A 22914-nucleotide genomic window follows, 5' to 3' on the forward strand; every position below is an offset into this window, starting at 1 on the left:
CAATTGGCAAAATGAATATATTTTAACCCAAGTCACATTTTAATAGATATTATACTCTTTTTTTTTTAAGTTTTATAGATATTTTATCACAAAATTGGAAATTAAGTTATGACGATTCTAAATTAATGGTCATTTCAGGCAGAGCAGGTGCACTTTTTTTTAATATAATTTTTTATATAACCAGTTATGATTTTGAGCTATAAATGCTGAGGTAATTTATGTAATTTAAGTGCTGAGGAGGTATAGATGATAACATGAGCTTACGCATATCAAATTTATACTGATGGGGTCACTTTTAATGTTACTGTTTCTGTAGAAACTCAGCACTTGTGTGTCAGACACACTGCTGAATCTAAGCCTAACAACTTGATCATGAAGTATGCTATATTTTCCAAATAATATGTAATTGTTGACATGGTGAGGGGGGATGGCTGGATGGAGTGATATTAACATTTTTGGAAGGCTTCCAGTATTGGTGCTTATAATGCCACAGGAAATAACTTTAGGAAAAAAGACTTTGCACTTTCCATTTTTTGGTAACTTGACCAGCCGGATTTTTGTCTTGTAACCTGAGAGATGATTTGGGGGGGGCAACTGTTTGTAGCTTTTATTATGTAAGTGGTGAACTATCTGCAAAAAGTGAGTTAAAGAATGTTATTAATTACAAATTTAATGGAAAATTGCTGTGTTTACAAGAGGAATGATGGAACAGTTAGTTTTTGTCCAGTAATTTGCCTGGAACAAGCAGGATTCCAATAATGTGGATATTTAGTACAAGAAGAAAAAGCCTTTTGTCACACGTACAAGCGCGGACTTAAGCACACCAGTGAAATTTCTCCTCTGTATTTAACCCATCTGAAGCACTGAACACACCTGCATGCACAAGCAAGCAATGAGTGTGCATACACGTGTACCCAGAACAGAGAGCAACTATACTACAGCACCTGGGGAGCAGTTGGGGGTTAGGTGCCTTGGTCAAGGGCACTTCAGCTCAACCTCATGGCTGTCCCATGTTAACCTAACCACATGTCTTTGAAATGTGGGGGAAACCGCAAACTTCACACAGAAAGGCCCCCGTTGGCCACAGAACTTGGAACCTTCTTGCTGCAAGGTGACTGTGCTAACCACTATACCACCATGCTGCCCATAGCACTAGGATGTTGTCACTATTTGTATCACTCTGCTTGTGTACATTTGCTACATAAAATTCCAATTCTGTCAATAGAACTGGTTCAATACAACAGCACTCTTGCTTGTGTGATGTTGCTCCGGGCCCAGCTCTATGGGGGGGGGGGGGGGGAGTCATTCATATATATATATATATATATATATATATATATATATACATACACACACACACACACACACAGGGTGTCCCAGAAATTAGGGGGCACTCTGGAATCAGACCATACAGAGTTGCCCCCAACTTCTGGGACACCCAGTATATAAAATATTGCCCCCCCCCCCCCCCCCCCCCCCCGAGAAAAAAAAAATCCTGGCTCACCCTGTGTTGCTTTCTTAAAAACGTTGGGATGTGCTCTTCTTGGAAATCGGTAATCTACTTCACACCACCTTGTTGATGTGTGCATATAACAGCACGCCGCAGTATGTTCTATTCATTACATATTTGATTAGTTATGATCCCTGGTCTGTGTATTCCCCTAGTCAGCTCAGTCTTGTATTGATTGATCTTCCATTAGACTTCAGTGTCCTCTACTCCAGCTTGTCAGACTGACCTGCAGAAAATGACCCAGTTTCTGTTCTTTGCATGTACAGGCCTGAGCTTGTATAATGAAGAATCACTTGGTGAAGTTGTTCCACTGAAATATCACTAACACTAAATGTGAATATTTGTGAGGTTGAGGGAGCTTGACTTCCCTGGCCAGTGTGTAATAATGGCAATTTTAAGTCTGTAATTTAAGTGTGGTGTATGGAAAATAGTTTAACTATTATGCGGTAAAACAGGCATGGTGGATGTATTAACACCTCTCCATTCCACACCCAGAACACGACATAAACATCTGACTACTCAGTTTACACTGTAGCCCACCATTAGCATGTTTCTCACAATATGTCCCTTTATACAGAGTGGCAATAGCCTTATTGAAGACTGGATTTTAATGTAGGCTGCATTCAGTCACTGATGATGCCTGTCTATGAAGAAGTGTTTTCATAGTGAATTTTGTGTGTCTAGTGATTTTATAAAGAATGAGCTTTTTCAAGTGCATTATCTCTAGCCGCTTTATCCTGTTCTACAGGGTCGCAGGCAAGCTGGAGCCTATCCCAGCTGACTACGGGCAAAAGGCGGGGTACACCCTGGACAAGTTGCCAGGTCATCACAGGGCTGACACATAGACACAGACAACCATTCACACTCACATTCACACCTACGGTCAATTTAGAGTCACCAGTTAACCTAACCTGCATGTCTTTGGACTGTGGGGGAAACCGGAGCACCCGGAGGAAACCCACGCGGACACGGGGAGAACATGCAAACTCCACACAGAAAGGCCCTCACCGGCCACGGGGCTCAAACCCGGACCTTCTTGCTGTGAGGCAACAGCGCTAACCACTACACCACCGTGCCGCACAAGTGCATTATATTGATTGCTAAAAAATTATAATGTTGAAAAATTGTTGCGATAAACTTAAGACCTTCTATCTGATCTGAGTATCCTAAATCCAAAAATCTAGCTTGGCTTTTCAGCAACAGCTCAAGGTTAGCCTTGTCACACACTGTGTGTGTGTTTTCGTGAGAGAGCAATGCCAACAGCTCTGGAGGTTGAGTAGGCGAACAGAAAAGAGCATTAACAATATAATGTTCTCGCAGCAGGGGGGAGTGTGTAAATAGTTTCATGAACAGCTGTAGAGGTATGAAGTATGGCTTCTAATGTGTTCTCACACACAGAGAGAATAGAATGAGGACAGATTTTTGCCTAAAGGTAACTGCATTCTACATAACCTCTCAAACACCCACACCTGTTTATCCTGTGGGCTGGTTTTGCGTTTGATGTGTATGCACGCGTATGTAAGTATGCGTGAGTTTGGACTCTGTTATTAGAGTCCTACATTAATAGTCACTGCATTGATCGTGTATGACTGATGCTGCTGTGTGTCTGCATCTGGAGCTGGAATCTACATCTGTGCCTCTCACTCTACATGATTCAGAAGCTATTAAGGAGAGGATTTTTTTAACTGCTTAGTGAGTTCAAAACTAATTGTTTCTTGCTGTTTTTCCATAGGATAAGTTAGTCTGCATGATTAATGTAACAGTGGTCTGGGTGTCTGAGACAAGTGTCCTGACTATTAGTTTTTAAGCTTGTTGCCCAGTAGACAGGTAGATTCAACAAGCAGAAGGGAAAAACAAACAAACAAAAGCTACACATGCCTGACTTTAGGAATAAAAAAGTTTTCATTTGGTATGTAGGCTATGGTTAAACCTAATGAACTTCATATCAGCATGATGCACTTACTGTAAGTCTAGCTTATGCTGCTCATTCCGACTCCCACTGCCTGCTGCACTACACACATCAGCTGGCAGTAGAATGGTTTTTACTATGCAGATTAAGTTACAGGTACAGATGAGGATGATCTTTTCAGAATCAGTAACATTTGGAAATACTCATGAAACCAAGCCAAATAAAGTCCAGAGTCCAAATGCTAGCATAATACAAAATTTCCAGTTAAAAACATTAATTACTCCGTGTTAATGTTCTAATTAAAAATTAATTAACGAACTAACTATCTCACACTATGTTATTACATTACATATATCACTAGTTAGTAAATTAAGTTTCTGGGCAACCAAAACATGAGCCTAGGCAACACACTTGTGCTGGCTAATAAATTTTATTTGTTCATCCCTATCTAATGATAATTGATCATAGGTTTTGGTCAGAGCAGTCATCCCATCTTAGACATGGATCAGCTGTCTGAGATTGTGTAATTTTTGGCACACACTGATTACAAGATGGACCCAACCTTTAGAAAGATCACTGTTCTATTTTAGTGTACGTTGTTCACTGGTTTATAGGTGAAGTAGAACTGTTTATGCATTTAGTTAACAGAGCTGTATTATAGTAAAGTCTGATTTGGTCTCTTGATTCTCATCTAGGAAATGTGAACGCTCGTGCTGACATGGCTTCTGGGAGAAAGCCTGACCTGTCAGTTTTAAACCGATAGCCTCCAGGCTCACTTCTTATGGCCATGCTGGGGAAGGGAGGGAAATTCATAGTCTTCTTTGCATTAAGATTTATTACACAGGACGTTTAGGCAAATGTTAAACATAAAGAAGTTAATTTGCTTAAAAAAAGAGAACGTGTGTAACAGGGAGTACAGTTCTTACTGTAGGATCAGATGAGTGGCATTACAGAGCTGATGCTTGATAATAAACTGCAGCATATTGTGTAATCACAGATTGAGATCAGTCAAACAGGTTCTATTGATAGTGTTTATGTAGTTTATAGGGAAAATTATAATTAAGTAAAAGTACATTATATCTGTATTAAGGTTTTCTGTACGTTTTTAAAATGTTACTTTCCGCTATGATATTCGTGCATGCTATTAGTTGTCCTTATGTTCTGATTGTACAACGCCATGATATAGGCATAGGTGACAGTTAAAGCATATACGCAGAGCCATGGCTTCACTTTCGTTTATAAATGCCTCGAGACCTCAAGAATGGCACAGGAATAGTTTTAAGCGTTAACAATAAATCTAATATAGTAATTTTTACGATTAAAGTGCTTTATATAGGTAGCAGTCTGAGTGAATGATCTTGACGTCAGTAATGTCACAGCAGGAAGTCTATCGGTCTCATCGCCATTTCCACTATACTAAAAAACAGAGCTGACTGCAACTCCAATCTTCCATTTTGAGCTAATTTATCGCCATGCCACGTACGTAGATGTGTTTTTGGCCAGTGCAGCAACACGACAGAAGGTGGATTTACATTGCATTCATGGTCCAAGAATGTTCAAACTGCAAAAATTTGGACGCGTTTTGCGAGAAGTTCACGGGCACATTGGGCGCCTATGAAGTGGTCTCTCCTCTGCTCTGCACATTTTACTGAAGACTCATACGAAACATCTGATCTGTTGAGGAGCGTTGGCTATAAGCCCGTATTGAAAGAGGGTGCAGTATCAACAATTAAAGAAAAAGAAAACTACAAGAAAAGGAAAGTTTTTATTTATTTTTTTAAAAGGAAAGTGAGTTCAGTTGCACCTAAAACCCGGGACGGAATGGGATGGGACATATTGCTCGGGCAGTGACCGCCCCGCAGTTGTTGCTAAAACCGGTGACATTCCGTTCTGTCCCGGGTTTTAGTATTTGCCTGAGCCCAGCAGTAATGGTGGACTACACAGTATGAAGAAAAGTGAATGAGTGGAGCAGCCATCTGATTTCTAAACTGGATATTGCTACCATCTCACCCTTAGATGGAAGAAGTGAATGAATGGAGAACTGAACGAACAACTGAAAGTCAGATTATTTCAAAAAACAATCGGTCTTCAAGAAGCAAGAACACAGACGGGTAAGCTCTGATTCTCATTTGGATAAAAAAACAACACCACGTTGTTTACCTGCATTTAGATTAATACATGTAACTTGTCTTGTGTGTTTAAGTTACCGGTATAAGATTATTTAATTTGCTTCAGAATGTGATTGTCTCAGTTCATCTGATTATTTAATTAGCCTTTTACATTTTATCAGTGAAAATGCATGCATGTACATGTATGTTGCATAAGTTATAACACCTATCCTGTTTTAATGAGAGTCAACCCACAATCAATGAAGTCAAATCAGTCTTAGTTGAGCAAGTCGGTAACGGTATTTCTTACTTTCACCGTAAATTTTTATTTATATGACTTTAGTCTATAGCTGTAAAAGGCCTCGGCCTTAAAACTGGTTCCTGCTGTGATGTCACGCGCTCAGGGCTGACTGGCTCAGCGGGGCAGCTCGAATGCCAACTTTGCGGTCAATTTTAACTCTCAAAAATATATATTTTTTATTCCCATTTATGCAGCATACAAGGGTCAAGGATGGAGATACTATCCACTCAGAAATGTATTTAAAAATAAAGGCTCTGTGTATCTCCTTTAAGCATTAGTCTGTTACTTCCTGTTTGCAAGTCAAACTCGGAGGAAATGAATGAATGAAAGGAAAATGTTGTTTAGCAAAACCCAGGCCCACCACACCTATTATTATAGTAAGGTCTTTGTGTAATAAAAACACAACACATGGCCTAATGGTTAGAGAAGCAGCTTTGGGACCAAAAGGTTGCTGGTTTGAGTCCCTAGACCAGCAAGAATGGCTGAAGTGCCCTTGAGCAAGGCACCTAACCCCCAAATGCTCCTCAGACTGCTCTGGGTACGTTGTATGTTGCTCTGGATGAGAGTGCCTGCTAAATGTAATGCACAACACATTTATCCACCCCCAATTTTGTGAAGAACAAATCTAGTTCTAGTAAAGCATTCCATTTACCAAATTTATTTAGTATAAGTAAAATTATCCATCCATAACCGCTTATCCTATGCAGGGTCGCAAGCAAGCTGGAGCCTACCCCAGCTGACTATGGGCAAGAGGCGAGGTACACCCTGGACAAGTCGCCAGGTCATCACAGGGCTGACACATAGAGACAAACAACCATTCACACTCACGGTCAATTTAGAGCCACCAATTAGCCTAACCTTTGGACTATGGGGGAAGCTGGAGCACCCATGCCCCTTTTCCACCAAAGCAGTTCCAGGGCTGGTTCGGGGCCAGTGCTTAGTTTGGAACCGGGTTTTCTGTTTCCACTGACAAAGAACTGGCTCTGGGGCCAGAAAAACCGGTTCCAGGCTAGCACCAACTCTCTGCTGGGCCAGAGGAAAGAACCGCTTACGTCAGCGGGGGGCTGAGTTGTTAAGACCAACAACAATAACAAGACCACGAAAGATCACCATTTTTAAGCGACGAGAAGCAGCAGCTGTACAAACGCAAAGTCATCCATTATTATTATTGTTGTTGCCGCTGCTGCTTCTTCCGTTTTGTTTTTGCTTTGATATTCGTGCCAAGGTTTATGCAAACGTAGCGACATAACTGACGTATACAGCAACATAACTGACGTATACAGCGACGTAATGATGTGTCTCCTCTTAGCACCACGAGGTATGGAAAAGCAAACTGGTTCTCAGCTGGCTCGCGAGTTGAACGAGTTGTGAACCAGCACTGGCCCCGAACCAGCCCTGGAACTGATTTGGTGGAAAAGGGGCATGGGAAACCCACGCAGACACAGGGAGAACATGCAAACTCAACACAGAAAGGCCCCTGTCAGCCACTGGGCTCGAACCCAGAACCTTCTTGCTGTGAGGCAACAGGGCTAACCACTACACCACTGTGCTGCCTATAAGTAAAAGCAGGTGACTTTAATTTTTGTATTCAAAAATTATTTCACACAACATAATTTGCATAGAACACTTTTAATGAAGAGTGATTATATTATCAATAGTAGCATGAACTGATTTGAAGAAGAAGATTTGAAAAAGAAGCTCCTTGGCCATTATATAAAATACTTATAGGAAAAAAAACACTCAAGATTTAATGGCAAGCATTTTCATGTTCATACTAAAGCTTGGACATTCCCAAAGAGTGAATGGATTTCAGATGTTCAAATAAACATTACTTAGTTCTGAGTGAATATTCGACCTGATATATAACCTTATTTCAATTGATCAGTTGATCATATCTGTGCTGTCTTCCAATAATTGTGCATATTAATTGGGTCAGTGTGCTCATATAGGAATTATGTTTGGCATACATTTTTAAGAAAAGAAGAACATAAAGTATATGGAACATCATCAGTGAAAAAGCATTATAGAACATCAACATGTTCATATGTTACAAACATTTCATAATTTATTCTATTGTTACAGTTCTGTATGAGAACATTTTGGTTTCTTATATGAGAAGTACAAAGGTATTTAGATACTTTATTTTTTCTGGGGTATTCAGCACTTGATTTTGACTGACACCTGGACACTCCTACCTTATTGATTTATCTAAATAGGCAGACAATCAATGTACAGATTGAGACTAGTTGATTTGACTCATCAGGGATAGACAGCTTGTTTTGCCCCAAAATTACCTTAACCAAAAAAAGTCGTGTTGTACTTGCATTTTTCAGTTATGTACTAGGTTGAGCCCATTGTATGCATTATTCTTACTCAAAGACAAGGTATATAATCTACATGGATGATTCAGTTAAAGGAATTTACAGTAATGGTAATTACATGCTTGAGCTGGAGCCTTGTGGATCTGTCGTTTTCTGAAAACCAGTGGTTACCTTTACTTTCAGGACAACAAGGTTGATGATGAGACAGAAAGAGAGTTAAACAAACCCCTCTCTGTTGCACACTGGGCATGTCTTCATTATTGGCTTCTAAATTTTGAATAAGTCCTGAGAATTGTCTTAACTTTAGTTCTAATTTGCTGTAATTCCACGTGTATTTGTTGTTCAGTAAGTCCTCTGTTTTTGCACCTGTGATTATCAGTGTTTATATGAATTGCTCTTAAACCCAGACTGCAGAGCTATAATCAAATTTTGGCCCTTTTGAACTTTTGATCTCTGTATTGTCTGGTTTTGGTGTGCTTTTCCCTCTTGATCCACCCGTTCTTGTCCAGAAGGGTTTGTACACACTATCTTTCAGTTTGGACCCTTTACTGTTTTTCTTTGCTCTTTTAAAGATGGTTTCCTCCTCGTTTTCTAGGTGTAACCAGCCTGGTTTCTCCTTTAGAAGTTTCTCCCGGCCAGGTCGAATGCTGCGCAAGACCTTTTTGAAGATGTTGGTGGTTAGAGAAAGTCGTCTACAGAACTCCTGAGAGCAGCTGAGTCGTAGTGGATGCTGAGATGCTTCAGCAATCCTTCCTGTACTCTTTGTCTCACCAGATATTTGGCTTTCCAGTTCGGGCAGTTCCAACCAGTTACCCACTAAATCAGCTAAGACATTGTCTCCTAACACTAGTGGCTGCCTGTTTCGGCTTTGATTCATCAGAGAGGACGTCCAGTCACTGGAGTCATCTGTGTCGAATTGAGAAAAATCACTGTCGATAGAGGGCCCTTCCCGTGAAAGTGTGTTCATTAGTCCTTGGAGCTCAGCCATTGTGGCTGAATGGAATGAAGGCTGACGCTCCTCAAAAGGGGATCTTGAGGTTGAAAGGCTTGCAGCATTGTATAAAGGGATGCTGTCTTGAGAATCACAGGAAGAGAAGCTGTCATCCTCAGAACTGGAGAAAGAAGCAGAATTGCACAGACTGCCTCTGTGGTGGGTTCCTCTAGGTTCTTGCCTTCTAGGCAGATGGTGTGGACTTTGTTTCTCAAATGGGGAGCTGGTGAGGAATTTGGAGGGTTCCATGTCTAGGTCAGACAGACTCAATTCTCTTGTAAAGATATGTTTTTTTGGCTGTTCTAAAATCCGTGTATCGTTTTCCATGCTTCCTCTTGAGATATGGTCCAGATGATGTGTAAGTGCTGGATCTGAGGTCTTGGGTCTGTGAGGAGAGGGTTGATAAAGTTGACTGGCTTTGCAGGAGATCTGAAGTTGTTCCAGAGCAGTCTGTACCTTAAGGAGTTTCAGCTCCTGCAAAGCTCCCATCATAGAGTTCATCTGAGTCTGGAGACCATCGCCTGCCTCCCTCATGGAGATCTGAAAAAGAAAGCTACTTTAATATACAGTAACCATCAGGTTTTCATCAGAGATCATGTTCAATGGGGACCCAACATCTAAGTTTGTGTCATTAAAGTCCTAAAAAAATGACATCATTTGGCATCCTCAGACATAAAATGGACCACCTAATATGTCTGAATACATGAGTGGAATTCTGTGGTTGGTGATGATCTACCATTCCATAGTCTCAGATTTCTCCTCAGGGATCTGACTTAGGAGGAGAACAAAAGAGCTGAGTCCCGCCTTTTGGTTTGAACTGGCATTACTCTTAGCTACTTGTACTGTCATGCCAAGAATAAGGAGAAAATTACACCTGGGGGGAAAAAGTAGCAAGGCTGTTTTTCACACCTGTCACCTGTCAGCCCTTTGTATCAATCTCTTGCTATTCTGTATTCATCTTTTATATTTTAAGTAATGTTCATTCTTCCATGTCTCTCACACACCTGTTATTCTGTAACTGTATCTCCTCATGGCTAGCGATCAAGGTGAGATTCAAAGTCCCTTCACCATAAAAGCACCAAATTGTGTGTGTGTGTGTGTGTGTGTGTGTGTGTGTGTGTGTGTGTGTGTGTGTGTGTGTGTTCAGTCATGGATAATCTTGAAGCTAGTAGCAACAATAAAATGGTTTTAATGTAAAACCTTTTTTGCAGCAATTTGCTTCAGATTCAGTGAGGTGTGCATCTTCCTTTCTTGAAAGTATGTATATACATTAACAGTGCTGCCTGTAAAAGGTCTTTGCATCTCTAGGATTACAGATCAATAGATGTTATCAGCTTCTGCAGAGGAAGCTGTGCAGTCCTGACACCATAATCTCAGTTAGAGGGCGAAAATGTAAAATTCTTTGAAGAGATTCTTTTAATGCTATGTCATCATCTGAATGAATACACCTACTTAAAAAGCTTACAAAGTTTCACATTACAAAATCATGATTTTAAAAAACAACATGCTTTTCTAATAGTTTTCAACCAGCACAGAAAACTAAATACTTACGTTTCAAGATGCAACAACAAAATAATGATTCAAAGCACTTGTATACACCATGATAATTAAGTTAATCTATAAATATGAGTTCAGTAATATCTATGCTTTCTAGCAGTGCTTTGTCATAGTTATGCAACTCATTAGTTCAAAAATAAGCACTATCACCTTACCATACTCCAGTAAGCTCTCTTCCTTTATGCCTCTCTTCCTCTCCCTTTCTCTCCTTCTCTTTCTTTCTAATGTGTATCTGTCTGTTAGCCAATCATGTGACTGTCCAATTCATGCGTCACATTGATTTTTTTTTTTCTTGGCCCAAGCATAAATGAAAGGGCACAGTGGGGGCTGTAGTTTTAAAGAAGAAATTGCTTTATGAATCAAACCTAATTACTCATAAGGCTGAGACATTTCTAACAGTAAATTGCTCACAATCAGTGGATTTATGTAAGAGGAAGTGCAATTATGATTGTGTGTGTGTGTGTGTGTCCATGGAGACATTCATCACAGGTCTTCAATTAGGTACATATCATAAAAGCATTTAAGTGGTAGTCATATCTTCAGTTAATCTCTCTATTACAATATCTGTGTGTGGGAAAGAGAGAATTGCTCATTATTTGCCGGATCTATGCATCACACTTGTCAGAGCTGTGGATTATGATCACATTCATGTGTCTGGGATTAACTGAGATCAAATACCTTATACCAGTTTAGACATGCCACACATACACATAGCACTGTGCAGTAAAATCAGGCAGTTTGGGTTCCCTTCAATACTGTATATAAACAAATAAAAGCTATCCTTAGCTATTTTATATTTTCCATATTCAAACAAGTGATCCCCCACAGTGATCAGGTAGTATAGAATAATCTTCTTATTAAATTAGTTTCTGATCTTTAGAATATTTAGAGAAAAATGTCTCTAGTAGAGAAAGTTACTGATTGGTTTAAATGACAGAATTGAGATGTGCACTTTTTTGCTGTAACTAGCTTTCACATGCATGTTAAAACGTAAACGTGTGTGAAGCCATGTTTTACTTTGGGCAGCTCATTAAATATAAATGTGGACATGTTGTAAAGTGCTTTTAGAGGTCATATGGGGAAACTTGAAGTCATATAAGAAGAGGGTCTGTTGTCAGTTTCGACTAACTCTATGACCTCATAATCGTTTAGACATCAATAACATCTGTGACAGAAGCGATGTGGAGAAAGACGTCTTTGTGTGGAAATGTCAAAAGCGCACAGAGACATCATTCAGACTGGATGAAAATCTTTAAAGCACCAGTACAATATTCATACTGCTACTGATTAAGAACATCTTTAATCAGGGGCAGTATGAATATTGTAAAAGAACAGATCAGTTAACTGTAGCACTGTGGAAATTTGAGTAAAATCCATTTGTCTGTCTTGGGTTTCTGTAACTGCTGCTATCTCATCACCCTGGCCTCCTGTGCTCTCCTTCAGGATGAGCCCAGACACATTGGAGGATTTGGCTTACGTCACCATAACAACTCACTCATGACGGATGTGGTTATGTGTAACATCCCTAAGGCAATCTCAGATCTGCTAGTCAGCACCATGCACGCACACCCACGAACACACTGTGGGAGCATGTCTCCTTTTCTCATTTGTCAACAACTGCATGTGACATGAACAGTGAATGCACAGTTCATCAACACAGCATATTTATCATCACAAAGCCCCTCAGTGGGTCGATAAATCAGAAAACATATTGATTGCTTCTTAATGATCATTATTACACCTCTGAGAAGGTTAAGTGCAATTACTTTACTTATAAACAGAGGAATGAAAAGGCAGTATTCATTCACAAGGCGCAGAAACACTGAATAAAAGCAGTAATAAAAAATGGATGGTAGTATACTCAATGCCCTGATTGTTTAAGTGTGAATGCCATGTTATATTCACAATCAGTGAGTTTTAAAGCTAAGGTTTATGTTTTTTTTTCCTTTACATGGGAGAGAGGGAGAGAAATTTTTAGCAAACAAGCACAGTCCGTTCCTGCATGTCAAGAATCACAAGTTCTAAAAAATTTTGTGTATGTACACGAAATTTATTGCACCTAAGTGCTATTTTAACTGAGTCAGATGTCTAGTCGTGAGTCTGAGATCTCTTTCTTCTACTTGGCTTCATTCTTGGAGCTGCTCAGAGTTCACAGACTAAGCTAAGACACACTCATCAGCTCTGCAGACAAATGGTAAAAAGTACAGATAGAAAGCCTTGGTAATGACAGCCTGTACTGAAGAACTTTCTATAGGATCTGACATAGCTTAATCATTCGTAAATTATAGAATTTTTTTTCACTAACATCCTATGTATACTGTCATCTAGAATATTAGTTTTGGTGTAATTATACACCAATGTATGAATTCTATAATGCAGTGCCAGGCACGTCAAAGGCTAAGTCACTTGTGTTTAGACCTGTCATTAGCAGTTGTGATCAAGAAAGCCACCCAAAATAACAAGGAACTTTAACATTGTACAACCCCGATTCCAAAAAAGTTGGGACAAAGTACAAATTGTAAATAAAAACGGAATGCAATGATGAGGAAGTTTCAAAATTCCATATTTTATTCAGAATAGAACATAGATGACATATCAAATGTTTAAACTGAGAAAATGTATCATTTAAAGAGAAAAATTAGGTGATTTTAAATTTCATGACAACAACACATCTCAAAAAAGTTGGGACAAGGCCATGTTTACCACTGTGAGACATCCCCTTTTCTCTTTACAACAGTCTGTAAATGTCTGGGGACTGAGGAGACAAGTTGCTCAAGTTTAGGGATAGGAATGTTAACCCATTCTTGTCTAATGTAGGATTCTAGTTGCTCAACTGTCTTAGGTCTTTTTTGTCGTATCTTCCGTTTTATGATGCGCCAAATGTTTTCTATGGGTGAAAGATCTGGACTGCAGGCTGGCCAGTTCTGTACCCGGACCCTTCTTCTACGCAGCCATGATGCTGTAATTGATGCAGTATGTGGTTTGGCATTGTCATGTTGGAAAATGCTAGGTCTTCCCTGAAAGAGACGTTGTCTGGATGGGAGCATATGTTTCTCTAGAACCTGGATATACCTTTCAGCATTGATGGTGTCTTTCCAGATGTGTAAGCTGCCCATGCCACATGCACTAATGCAACCCCATACCATCAGAGATGCAGGCTTCTGAACTGAGCGCTGATAACAACTTGGGTCGTCCTTCTCCTCTTTAGTCCGAATGACACGGCGTCCCTGATTTCCATAAAGAACTTCAAATTTTGATTCGTCTGACCACAGAACAGTTTTCCACTTTGCCACAATCCATTTTAAATGAGCCTTGGCCCAGAGAAGACGTCTGCGCTTCTGGATCGTGTTTAGATACGGCTTCTTCTTTGAACTATAGGGTTTTAGCTGGCAACGGCGGATGGCACGGTGAATTGTGTTCACAGATAATGTTCTCTGGAAATATTCCTGAGCCCATTTTGTGATTTCCAATACAGAAGCATGCCTGTATGTGATGCAGTGCCGTCTAAGGGCCCGAAGATCACGGGCACCCAGTATGGTTTTCCGGCCTTGACTCTTACGCACAGAGATTCTTCCAGATTCTCTGAATCTTTTGATGATATTATGCACTGTAGATGATGATATGTTCAAACTCTTTGCAATTTTACACTGTCTAACTCCTTTCTGATATTGCTCCACTATTTGTCGGCGCAGAATTAGGGGGATTGGTGATCCTCTTCCCATCTTTACTTCTGAGAGCCGCTGCCACTCCAAGGTGGGGTTTACATTAGACCGTATCAGCGGATCATCAGATTAACGTTTTTAAAACGATTAGTGTGCACACAGCAACACCAATACACGATTCGCGTGCACACAACAACACCAATACACGGATACGCTCGGCTCCGCAGGCATCCTGCGCTCCAAATCACTCCGCCCTGAACAGCGAGTGCCCTCTGGAGGGTGCACACTCCGGCCCTGTGCAGCTCACAGAGCGCGCGAGTATAGCGCACGAGCAGTGATTCGGGACTGAGCCGCTGTGTGTGTGATCCCAGCGCATATCACTTACCACTTGCAAGTGGAAGGATGGCAAGCCTAAAGACAATCATAACTACACAATGGGCAGTATTTGCATCAGTATTTGCAGTATTTTCATACTTTTATACTCTTTAATGAAAGGTGATACAAGGCAGAAGTCCGTGCCGTTTTTCAGCAGTCGCGTCACATGGCCAACGCCAGTGAATCAGGAAGGTGGATGTCACAGTGACGTTGTCCAATGACGACGCCAGCTAGAGCTCAGCACAGCGTATCTGCGTATTCTCAATGTTTACACAGCACCGAACCAGACACGATCTAGATTGAATACGTGGACCCTGGCGGATTCCCGTTTCCCGGCGTTTCCAGGCGTTTTAATGTAAACGGACAGTGCATCCGCGAAGAAAACGAGACAGATACGGTCTAATGTAAACTTGGCCCAAGATGCTCTTTTTATACCCAGTCATGTTAATGACCTATTGCCAGTTGACCTAATGAGTTGCAATTTGGTCCTCCAGCTGTTCCTTTTTTGTACCTTTAACTTTTCCAGCCTCTTATTGCCCCTGTCCCAACTTTTTTGAGATGTGTTGCTGTCATGAAATTTCAAATGAGCCAATATTTGGCATGAAATTTCAAAATGTCTCACTTTCGACATTTGATATTTTGTCTATGTTCTATTGTGAATACAATATCAGTTTTTGAGACTTGTAAATTATTGCATTTCGTTTTCATTTACAATTTGTACTTTGTCCCAACTTTTTTGGAATCGGGGTTATTGGGAAACCACTACTGGACATTCCCTTATTGGCAATTCCAGTCTATACTGAGTATACCAGTACCTGTAAATTCCAGTACATACTGAACATAGACATATTGGTGGATTCCAGGACATAATGAAGCTATACATATCACTGATTTCCAGTACATACTGACCATAGGCATATTGGCAACTTCCAGTAAATACTGGGTGGCAAAGTGGTGCAGTGGTTAGCACTGTTGCCTCACAGCAAGAAGGTCCCAGGTTCGAACCTTATGACTGACAAGGGGCCTTTCTGTGTAGAGTTTGCATGTTCTCCCCATGTCTGTATGGGTTTCCTCTGGGTGCTCTGGTTTCCCCCACAGTCTAAAGATGTGGTTAGGCTAAGTGGCAACTCTAAATTGTCCATTGATTCGATAATTGGAGAAGGATGGGCTCCGCCAAGTTTAAAAATGCCCTGGATACCGTAATGAAGGACTGTTAAAATGTCATCAGTGGTGGCCTTACAGCACTTGCTGACTATGGGGGGAAAAAGAACTACATACTGAACATAAATATACTGGCAAATTACTGGCAGTACATACTGAACATAGCAATATAAGTCAATCTCAGTAGGTAGTAAATCTAGCCATATTGGTAAATCTCTTTGTCAAACATACTGAACATTCATCTTTCATTCATCTTTGCAATGGATTTTGCAGAGCCTACTCTGCACATGGGATGGCAGTCTACAGGACACTGTGCATACACTTTCACACCTACGACTAATTTATCACAGCTAATCCACCTACCAGGAGGTGGGAAATAAGTGGCGAACGTGGAGGAAACCCAAATGTACACAGGATTTCAGTAACCCAAGCTCAGGATTGAACCAGGGACCCTGGATCGGTGACAGGCAAAACTACTACTACTACCACCACTACAACACTATGCTAAATTTTTGTTTATCACATTATATTTGTAAAAAGGATTTGACAGTCTGATCAGATAGCTGACATAGAACAATTAAACAAACAACTAAACTCTAGTATTACGTCATTTCTTTGTGTATGCACTGTTCATTCTCACACTGTTGATATGCTTGAAACTTTTTAAACTCTGGTGTCTGGTAGAGGCTTTAAGACTAACTCTGTTTCGGGAAGCTCTGGACCACAAAGCCAGCCTTTGTTTCACTCCATCCTACATTCTATGCCCCCCACAATGAAATCCTCATAATTTAACAAGTCAGATTGCATAAATTTACTTTAGTTTACTCGTTACAGATTGATTTACCCTGAAAAAAAAAGAAGTTAACAGAATGATAATTTCTTCAGTACCTACAGTATATCATGTGGCAGAGCTTTCTGGGATATTTAAAGCTAGGGCAGGCAACATTGGAGAAACCAGCAAGAGTATGCTAGATTTTGAGAGTATCCAACCAAAAAAATCCCCCCTCCTCCCTTCAGGCTTCAATCCAAAGCTACTCCTCCAAAACATATGAATGTGCACTGCCTGCCTACTGCTGGAGGACAAGTCCATGAGCGAGAGCATTGTGGAGAGGAGTGTAGAGCATTGTTGTCATATCCAACTACCTCATGTTTCATTCACATGTAAGAATACACCTATAGTGTTATCATAATGAACGTAATCAATGAACATAGCTATTTTTAGTACTCACAGCTGGAGATTAGCTCACTAGCTTTGGCAGTATGTCTGCAGTATGTCTGCCTAGCCTTGTGGAACACTGTGGTCACGTGCAATGAGGATGGAATGAAATGATTGGATGGGATTTTTACAGTCCTGTGACTGCCACAGATGACCTTTTTTTTCTTTTTATTGTCAGAGTATTTGATTTATTCAGTGCTGTTGGACTGTAAAGCAAATTTCAAGAAATACAACAAAAATGTTTCTAAAATAAATTACCGAACTTAGCTTTAACACTATTTAGAACTACTACTCTGTTACATGTCTGTAATAACAAATAATTGAATAGGTCTTATGAAAGAAAACAGCAATAATGAATGGTGGACACAGTTACATCAAACGGATAATTCATATCTACCTGGGACACACAATCAGGAAAAGGTGAGAGGCAGAACAGGCCAATCAGTAGAAAGATGGTATACAGTGCCTTGCAAAAGTATTCACCCCCTTGGCTTTTTAACCTATTTTGTTACATTACAACCTGTAATTTAAATATTTTTATCTGAATTTTATGTCATGGATCTGCACAAAATAGTCTAAGTTGGTGAAGTGAAATGAGAAAAAATTTAAAAATAAAAAACTGAAAATTGGCATGTGCATATGTATTCACCACCTTTGCTATGAAGCCCCTAAAAAGTTCTGGTGCAACCAATTACCTTCAGAAGTCACATAAATAAAGTCCACCTGTGTGCAATCTAAGTGTCACATGATCTGTCAGTATATATACACCTTTTCTGAAAGGCCCCAGAGGCCGCAACACCACTAAGTAAGAGGCACCACTAACCAAACAACACCATGAAGACTAAAGAGCTCTCCAAACAAGTCAGGGACAAAGTTGTTGAGAAGTACAAGTCAGGGTTGGGTTATAAAAAAAAAAATCAAAATCTTTGATGATCCCCCAGAGCACCATCAAATCCATCATCATCAAATGGAAAGAACATGGTACCAACAACAAACCTGCCAAGAGAGGGCCGCCTGCCACAACTCAAGGACCGGGCAAGGAGGGCATTAATCAGAGAGGCAGCACAGAGACCAAAGGTAACCCTGAATGAGCTGCAGAGTTCCACAGCAGAGACTGGAGTATCTGTCCATAGGACCACAATAAGCTGTATACTCCACAGAGCTGGGCTTTATGGAAGAGTGGCCAGAAAAAAAGTAATTGCTTAAGAAAACAAGTTTGGAGTTTGCCCAACAGCATGTAGCAGACTCTCCAAACACATGGAAGAAGATTCTCTTGGTCAAATGAGACTAAAATTTAACTTTTTGGCCATCATGGGAAATGCCATGTGTGGCGCAAACCCAACACTTTTGAGAACACCATTCCTACAGTGAAGCATGGTGGTGGCAGCATCATGCTGTGGGAATATTTTTCATCTGCAGGGACAGGAAAGCTGGTCAGGACTGAAGGAAAGATGGATGGCACTAAATACAGGGCTGCTCTGGAGGAAAACCTGTTTGAGTCGGCCAGAGATTTGAGACTGGGATGAAGGTTCATGTTCCGGCAGGACAATGACTCTAAGGCTACATCCACACGACAACGGCAACGAGATGTTATTTAAAATATATCACGTCCAAATGGGCAACGATCAGTAAAATATCAGGTCCATATGGCAACGCAATGCTTGCTGAAAACGATGCAATACACATGCCACACCTCTAGGGGCGCTGTAAGACGGTCCCTTCGGAGACATCAGAACAATAGAAGAAGTAAGGACGCATGCGCATAAACTATTATGCGCGAGACTTCATATTAGCCACAAAGTCAGGAAAATCTGTTCGTAAAATTACATTATAATGACCAAATACAATGAAAAGTATTTTTCCAGTCTCACCTGTGAAAGGTAATCCCATGTGATCTCGTTTGGACGGCAAACCTGTTGGTACAGTTAAACGCAGCTAATCTTTATTCTCCGCTTTGACCTATCCAATATGGCGGTGAAGATGACGTATGATTCTACGCGGAAGGCGGCGTCTTTAATGGTCCGGAATAAATTGAATGCTACACATTGATGGATTAATTTGTTGTTTCTCACCTGTGAAAGGTAATCCCATGTGATCTCGTTTGGACGGTAAACCTGTTGGTACAGTTAAACGCAGCACATGAATCTTTATTCTCCGCTTTGACCTATCCAATATGGCGGCGAGGATGACGTATGATTCTACGCGGAAGGCGGCATCTTTAATGGTCCGGAATAAATTGAATGCTACATGTTGATGGATTAATTCGCTCTTCTACGCCCTTTTTGAGGAATGTATTGTAGGACTTAAACCAATATCTGAAGAGGTGAGATCGCTCCTTTTTTTCCCTATTTTTGCTGGCGGGATTGACTCTGCCCTAAGGGCAGAGTCTCTCTCTCTCTCTCTCTCTCTCTCTCTCTCACTTTGCACCATTACACAATAAATATTCACAGTGAAAATATTTTGTAAGCGCGTTTCATGAACCAAGTTATAGGATTTGTTGACAACTCGCATCGAGTTCGTTACACTTCTACCCGACGTGAAGCACTCACAGTCATGTGGTTGTGATGTCATCGTAAACAAATCCATTCTACTCATCCAGACGACTTCACAACGGCAACACTGCCAGATCTTTCCACTCTGGAACCCGTTCTCAAAATGATTGCGTTTTGGGCACCCAAAACGCCGGTGCCGTGTGGACGCCAGGCCTAAACGATAAGCAATTGTATCGGAGTCACCTGAATCCGTTGCCGTGTGGACAGGGCATAAACATACTGCTAAAGTGACGCTGGAGTGGTTTAAAGGGAAACATTTAAATGTGTTGGAATGGCCTCGTCAAACCCCCAGACCTCAATCCAATTGAGAATCTGTGGTCAGACTTGAAGATTGCTGTTCACCAGCAGAACCCATCCAACTTGAAGGAACTGGAGCAATTTTGCCTTGAGGAATGGGCAACAATCCCAGTGGCTAGATGTGGCAAGCTCATAGAGACTTATCCAAAGCAACTTGCAACTATAATTGCCGCAAAAGGTGGCTCTACAAAGTAGTGACATTGAGGGGTGAATAGTTTTGCATGTTGAAGTTTTCTGTTATTTTGTCCTATTTGTTGTTTGCTTCACAAAAAAAATTCACATCTTCAAAGTTGTAGGCATATTCTGTAAATGAAATGATGCAAACCTCAAACAATCAATTTTAATTCCAGGTTGTGAAGCAACAAAACCCGAAAAATGCCGGGGGGGGGGGGGGATACTTTTGCAAGGCACTGTACCAATAAGCCAATCAGCTTCGCTTATTTCAGATTACCATTTCCAGCCCACGTGCCCATCGCACGACAGACCATACAATAAATTGTATATAGAACGCTTAGGCTATATAGGGAGTAGAAAATCATTTGGGCTCAGCCACTGTTGCCTCAGGTTAAAAAAAAAAAATCCAGGATCTTATTCACATACAAATGGTTCTTCTTCTTCTTGATGGCAGATCTGTTCTGATGGCTTCAGCCATCAAAGTTTCTAGGGAAGGATTACCAGATGCGCAGCTTGTGAACAGGCAAGGCAGGCAACTGCTTGGGCCCCCTGGCCCAGGGGCCCCCTGAGAGTCGGGGCCCGATGGCTTATTTATTTTGTTTTTTATTGTTCTTTACCATTGTATTTTCACATTTGGAATTTAAAAAACTTTGGTTTCATACAGGGCAGCACGGTGGTGTAGTGGTTCGCGCTGTCACCTCACAGCAAGAAGGTCCGGGTTCGAGCCCCGTGGCCGACGAGGGCCTTTCTGTGCAGAGTTTGTATGTTCTCCCCGTGTCCGCGTGGGTTTCCTCCGGGTGCTCCGGTTTCCCCCACAGTCCAAAGACATGCAGGTTAGGTTAACTGGTGACTCTGAATTGAGCCTAGGTGTGAATGTGAGTGTGAATGGTTGTCTGTGTCTATGTGTCAGCCCTGTGATGACCTGGCGACTTGTCCAGGGTGTACCCCGCCTTTCGCCCGTAGTCAGCTGGGATAGGCTCCAGCTTGCCTGCGACCCTGTAGAACAGGATAAAGCGGCTAGAGATAATGAGATGAGATATTGGTGATGAGCACTGGTCAGAAGGGCCCCCTGGAAATTTTTGCTTGGGGCCACAACAGACTCTAGAATCGCCTCTGAGGATTACAGTTGCCTTCTACTGGATTATTGAGGTTTTCTCCTCTCAACCATTCACACACACACCTATGGATAATTTAGAGTGGCCAGTTAACCTAACTGCATGTCTTTGTACTGTGGAGCGAACCGGAGCACCCAGAGGAAACCCACGCAGACATGGGGAGAACATGCAAACGCCACACTCCCGTTGGCTACTGGGCTCGAACCCAGAACCTTCTTGCTGTGAGGCGACAGTGCTAACCACTACACCACCATATAAAAGGTATACAATATAAAAGGTGGACTTTTAAAATGAGCAGAGTGAATACTGCTAAAACAACAGCAATAATAATAATAATAATACTTACCAGTTCCTGCTTTAAACTTTTCAGGCACTTGTCCATTTCTTTGCGCTCTGGCACGCGCTCCATCATACAAACGAGATATTAAGTATTTATTAAAGTGTGTATTAAACTTCCATACACTGTCCTATTTAGAAACTGAAGTCATCTACGTGGCAATGAAAACCTCTGCATCGATGTTCGCCTCGCCGCCTTCTGCGCCTCCTCAGGACTTCTTTCAGCACCACAAAGCTGTGAAGTGAAAGCACGAGCTCAGGATATTTACTACACACACACACACACAAGCTGTGATTTAATTATGCAGATCTCTCACAGCGCTGCGTGCGACATCACCTGACATTTCTCCAACCCAATACTCCTCGCATTCAAGCCTGAAACAAGTCCTCACCACTCAGTGAGACTCTGGGAAAGTCCAGCAGTGTGAGTTGTCTCCACGTGTGGCGTTCAAACTTCGTTTCAAATCTCCAGGACACACCTAAATAACCGTGGGGGTTGGTGGGAGGGTAACTAACGGTTTTCCGAATACAAACAAAACGAGCTTTTCAGACAGTAATCTAATCAACAGGTGATCAATGGACACTTAAGCAGGGGTTCATGCATAGGAATGGGACTGTCCCTATTGTTTCTTCACGCACTGAGACATGCATCTCTGATGAAGATTCAACTCTGATTGGAAAATGTTCTCTACTGATTTTGCGTCGTTGTTTATGCATTTCTGGCTTTATGTCAGCATTTAGACAACGAAATTATGGAATCTTAACAACGACGAATCAAGAGTTGGTAAAATAGCTCGAGTCCCCAATCCTCAGAAGATAATGTACCAATTAGTTAGTGTTAATTAGACATGGAGTATTAGGCTACATTTTTAAAAAATCTTTCCAATAGTGGGCTATCTCATTTAATTACCAACTTATTTCTGTTTTCCTTATTGCTTATATGGTAATGTGTGGGCGTTTTTTGATGCCTGGACAGAGTCTGAGACGTCATTAGTTGTGCGCAATAGTTGTGCCTAATCATTGTGCACAATAGGCTACTGTGTATTCCGAGAATATGCGTCTGCCTTATTCATATCTCAAGTGAAATTTGTACTTAGATTCATTTCGCATAATTTTGCACACTGAACAAAATGTTCCTCATAATGTTAGCATTTAATTGCTCTTTCTTTCTTTCTTTCTTTCTTTCTTTCTTTCTTTCTTTCCCTTTCATAACATTCTGGGAATATTCAGTTTCAGCTGTGGTTAACAAAGTCAGCTCTGAACTTTAAAACACGAAGTTCTCTGATGGTTATATGATAACTGACGAGGAACGACCACCAAAGTTCGCGC

General features: G+C 41.0%; 1 protein-coding gene across 4 annotated transcripts; it reads right to left on the reverse strand.

Annotated features, from left to right (window-relative positions):
• Positions 1–7441: 7441 nt before the first annotated feature.
• inka2 (inka box actin regulator 2) lies at positions 7442–22051 on the reverse strand. 4 transcript variants are annotated; one of them, XM_060930888.1, is made up of 3 exons: positions 21978–22051; positions 21596–21820; positions 7442–9680 (listed from the first exon to the last, which is right to left on the reverse strand). In XM_060930888.1, exons 2-3 carry the CDS (start codon positions 21659–21661, stop codon positions 8547–8549), a joined length of 1200 nt encoding a protein of 399 aa, XP_060786871.1. In that variant the 5' UTR covers positions 21662–21820; positions 21978–22051; the 3' UTR covers positions 7442–8546. The 4 variants fall into 4 exon arrangements, with proteins under 4 accessions (XP_060786871.1, XP_060786870.1, XP_060786869.1 ...); XM_060930887.1 differs by having other exon boundaries at positions 21923–22000; XM_060930886.1 differs by having other exon boundaries at positions 21596–22011.
• Between the last annotated feature and the right edge of the window lie 863 nt (positions 22052–22914).

This window comes from Neoarius graeffei, chromosome 10 (genome assembly GCF_027579695.1).
Source record: "Neoarius graeffei isolate fNeoGra1 chromosome 10, fNeoGra1.pri, whole genome shotgun sequence".
Lineage (NCBI taxonomy): Eukaryota > Metazoa > Chordata > Actinopteri > Siluriformes > Ariidae > Neoarius > Neoarius graeffei.

Excerpts from the sequence above, each read along its gene's own strand:
- inka2 (XM_060930888.1), bottom strand. The coding sequence starts at position 21,661 with ATGATGGAGCGCGTGCCAGAGCGCAAAGAAATGGACAAGTGCCTGAAA. Across the intron at positions 9,681-21,595 it reads AAAGTTTAAAGCAGGAACTG|ATCTCCATGAGGGAGGCAGG; the intron begins GTAAGTATTATT and ends TTTCTTTTTCAG.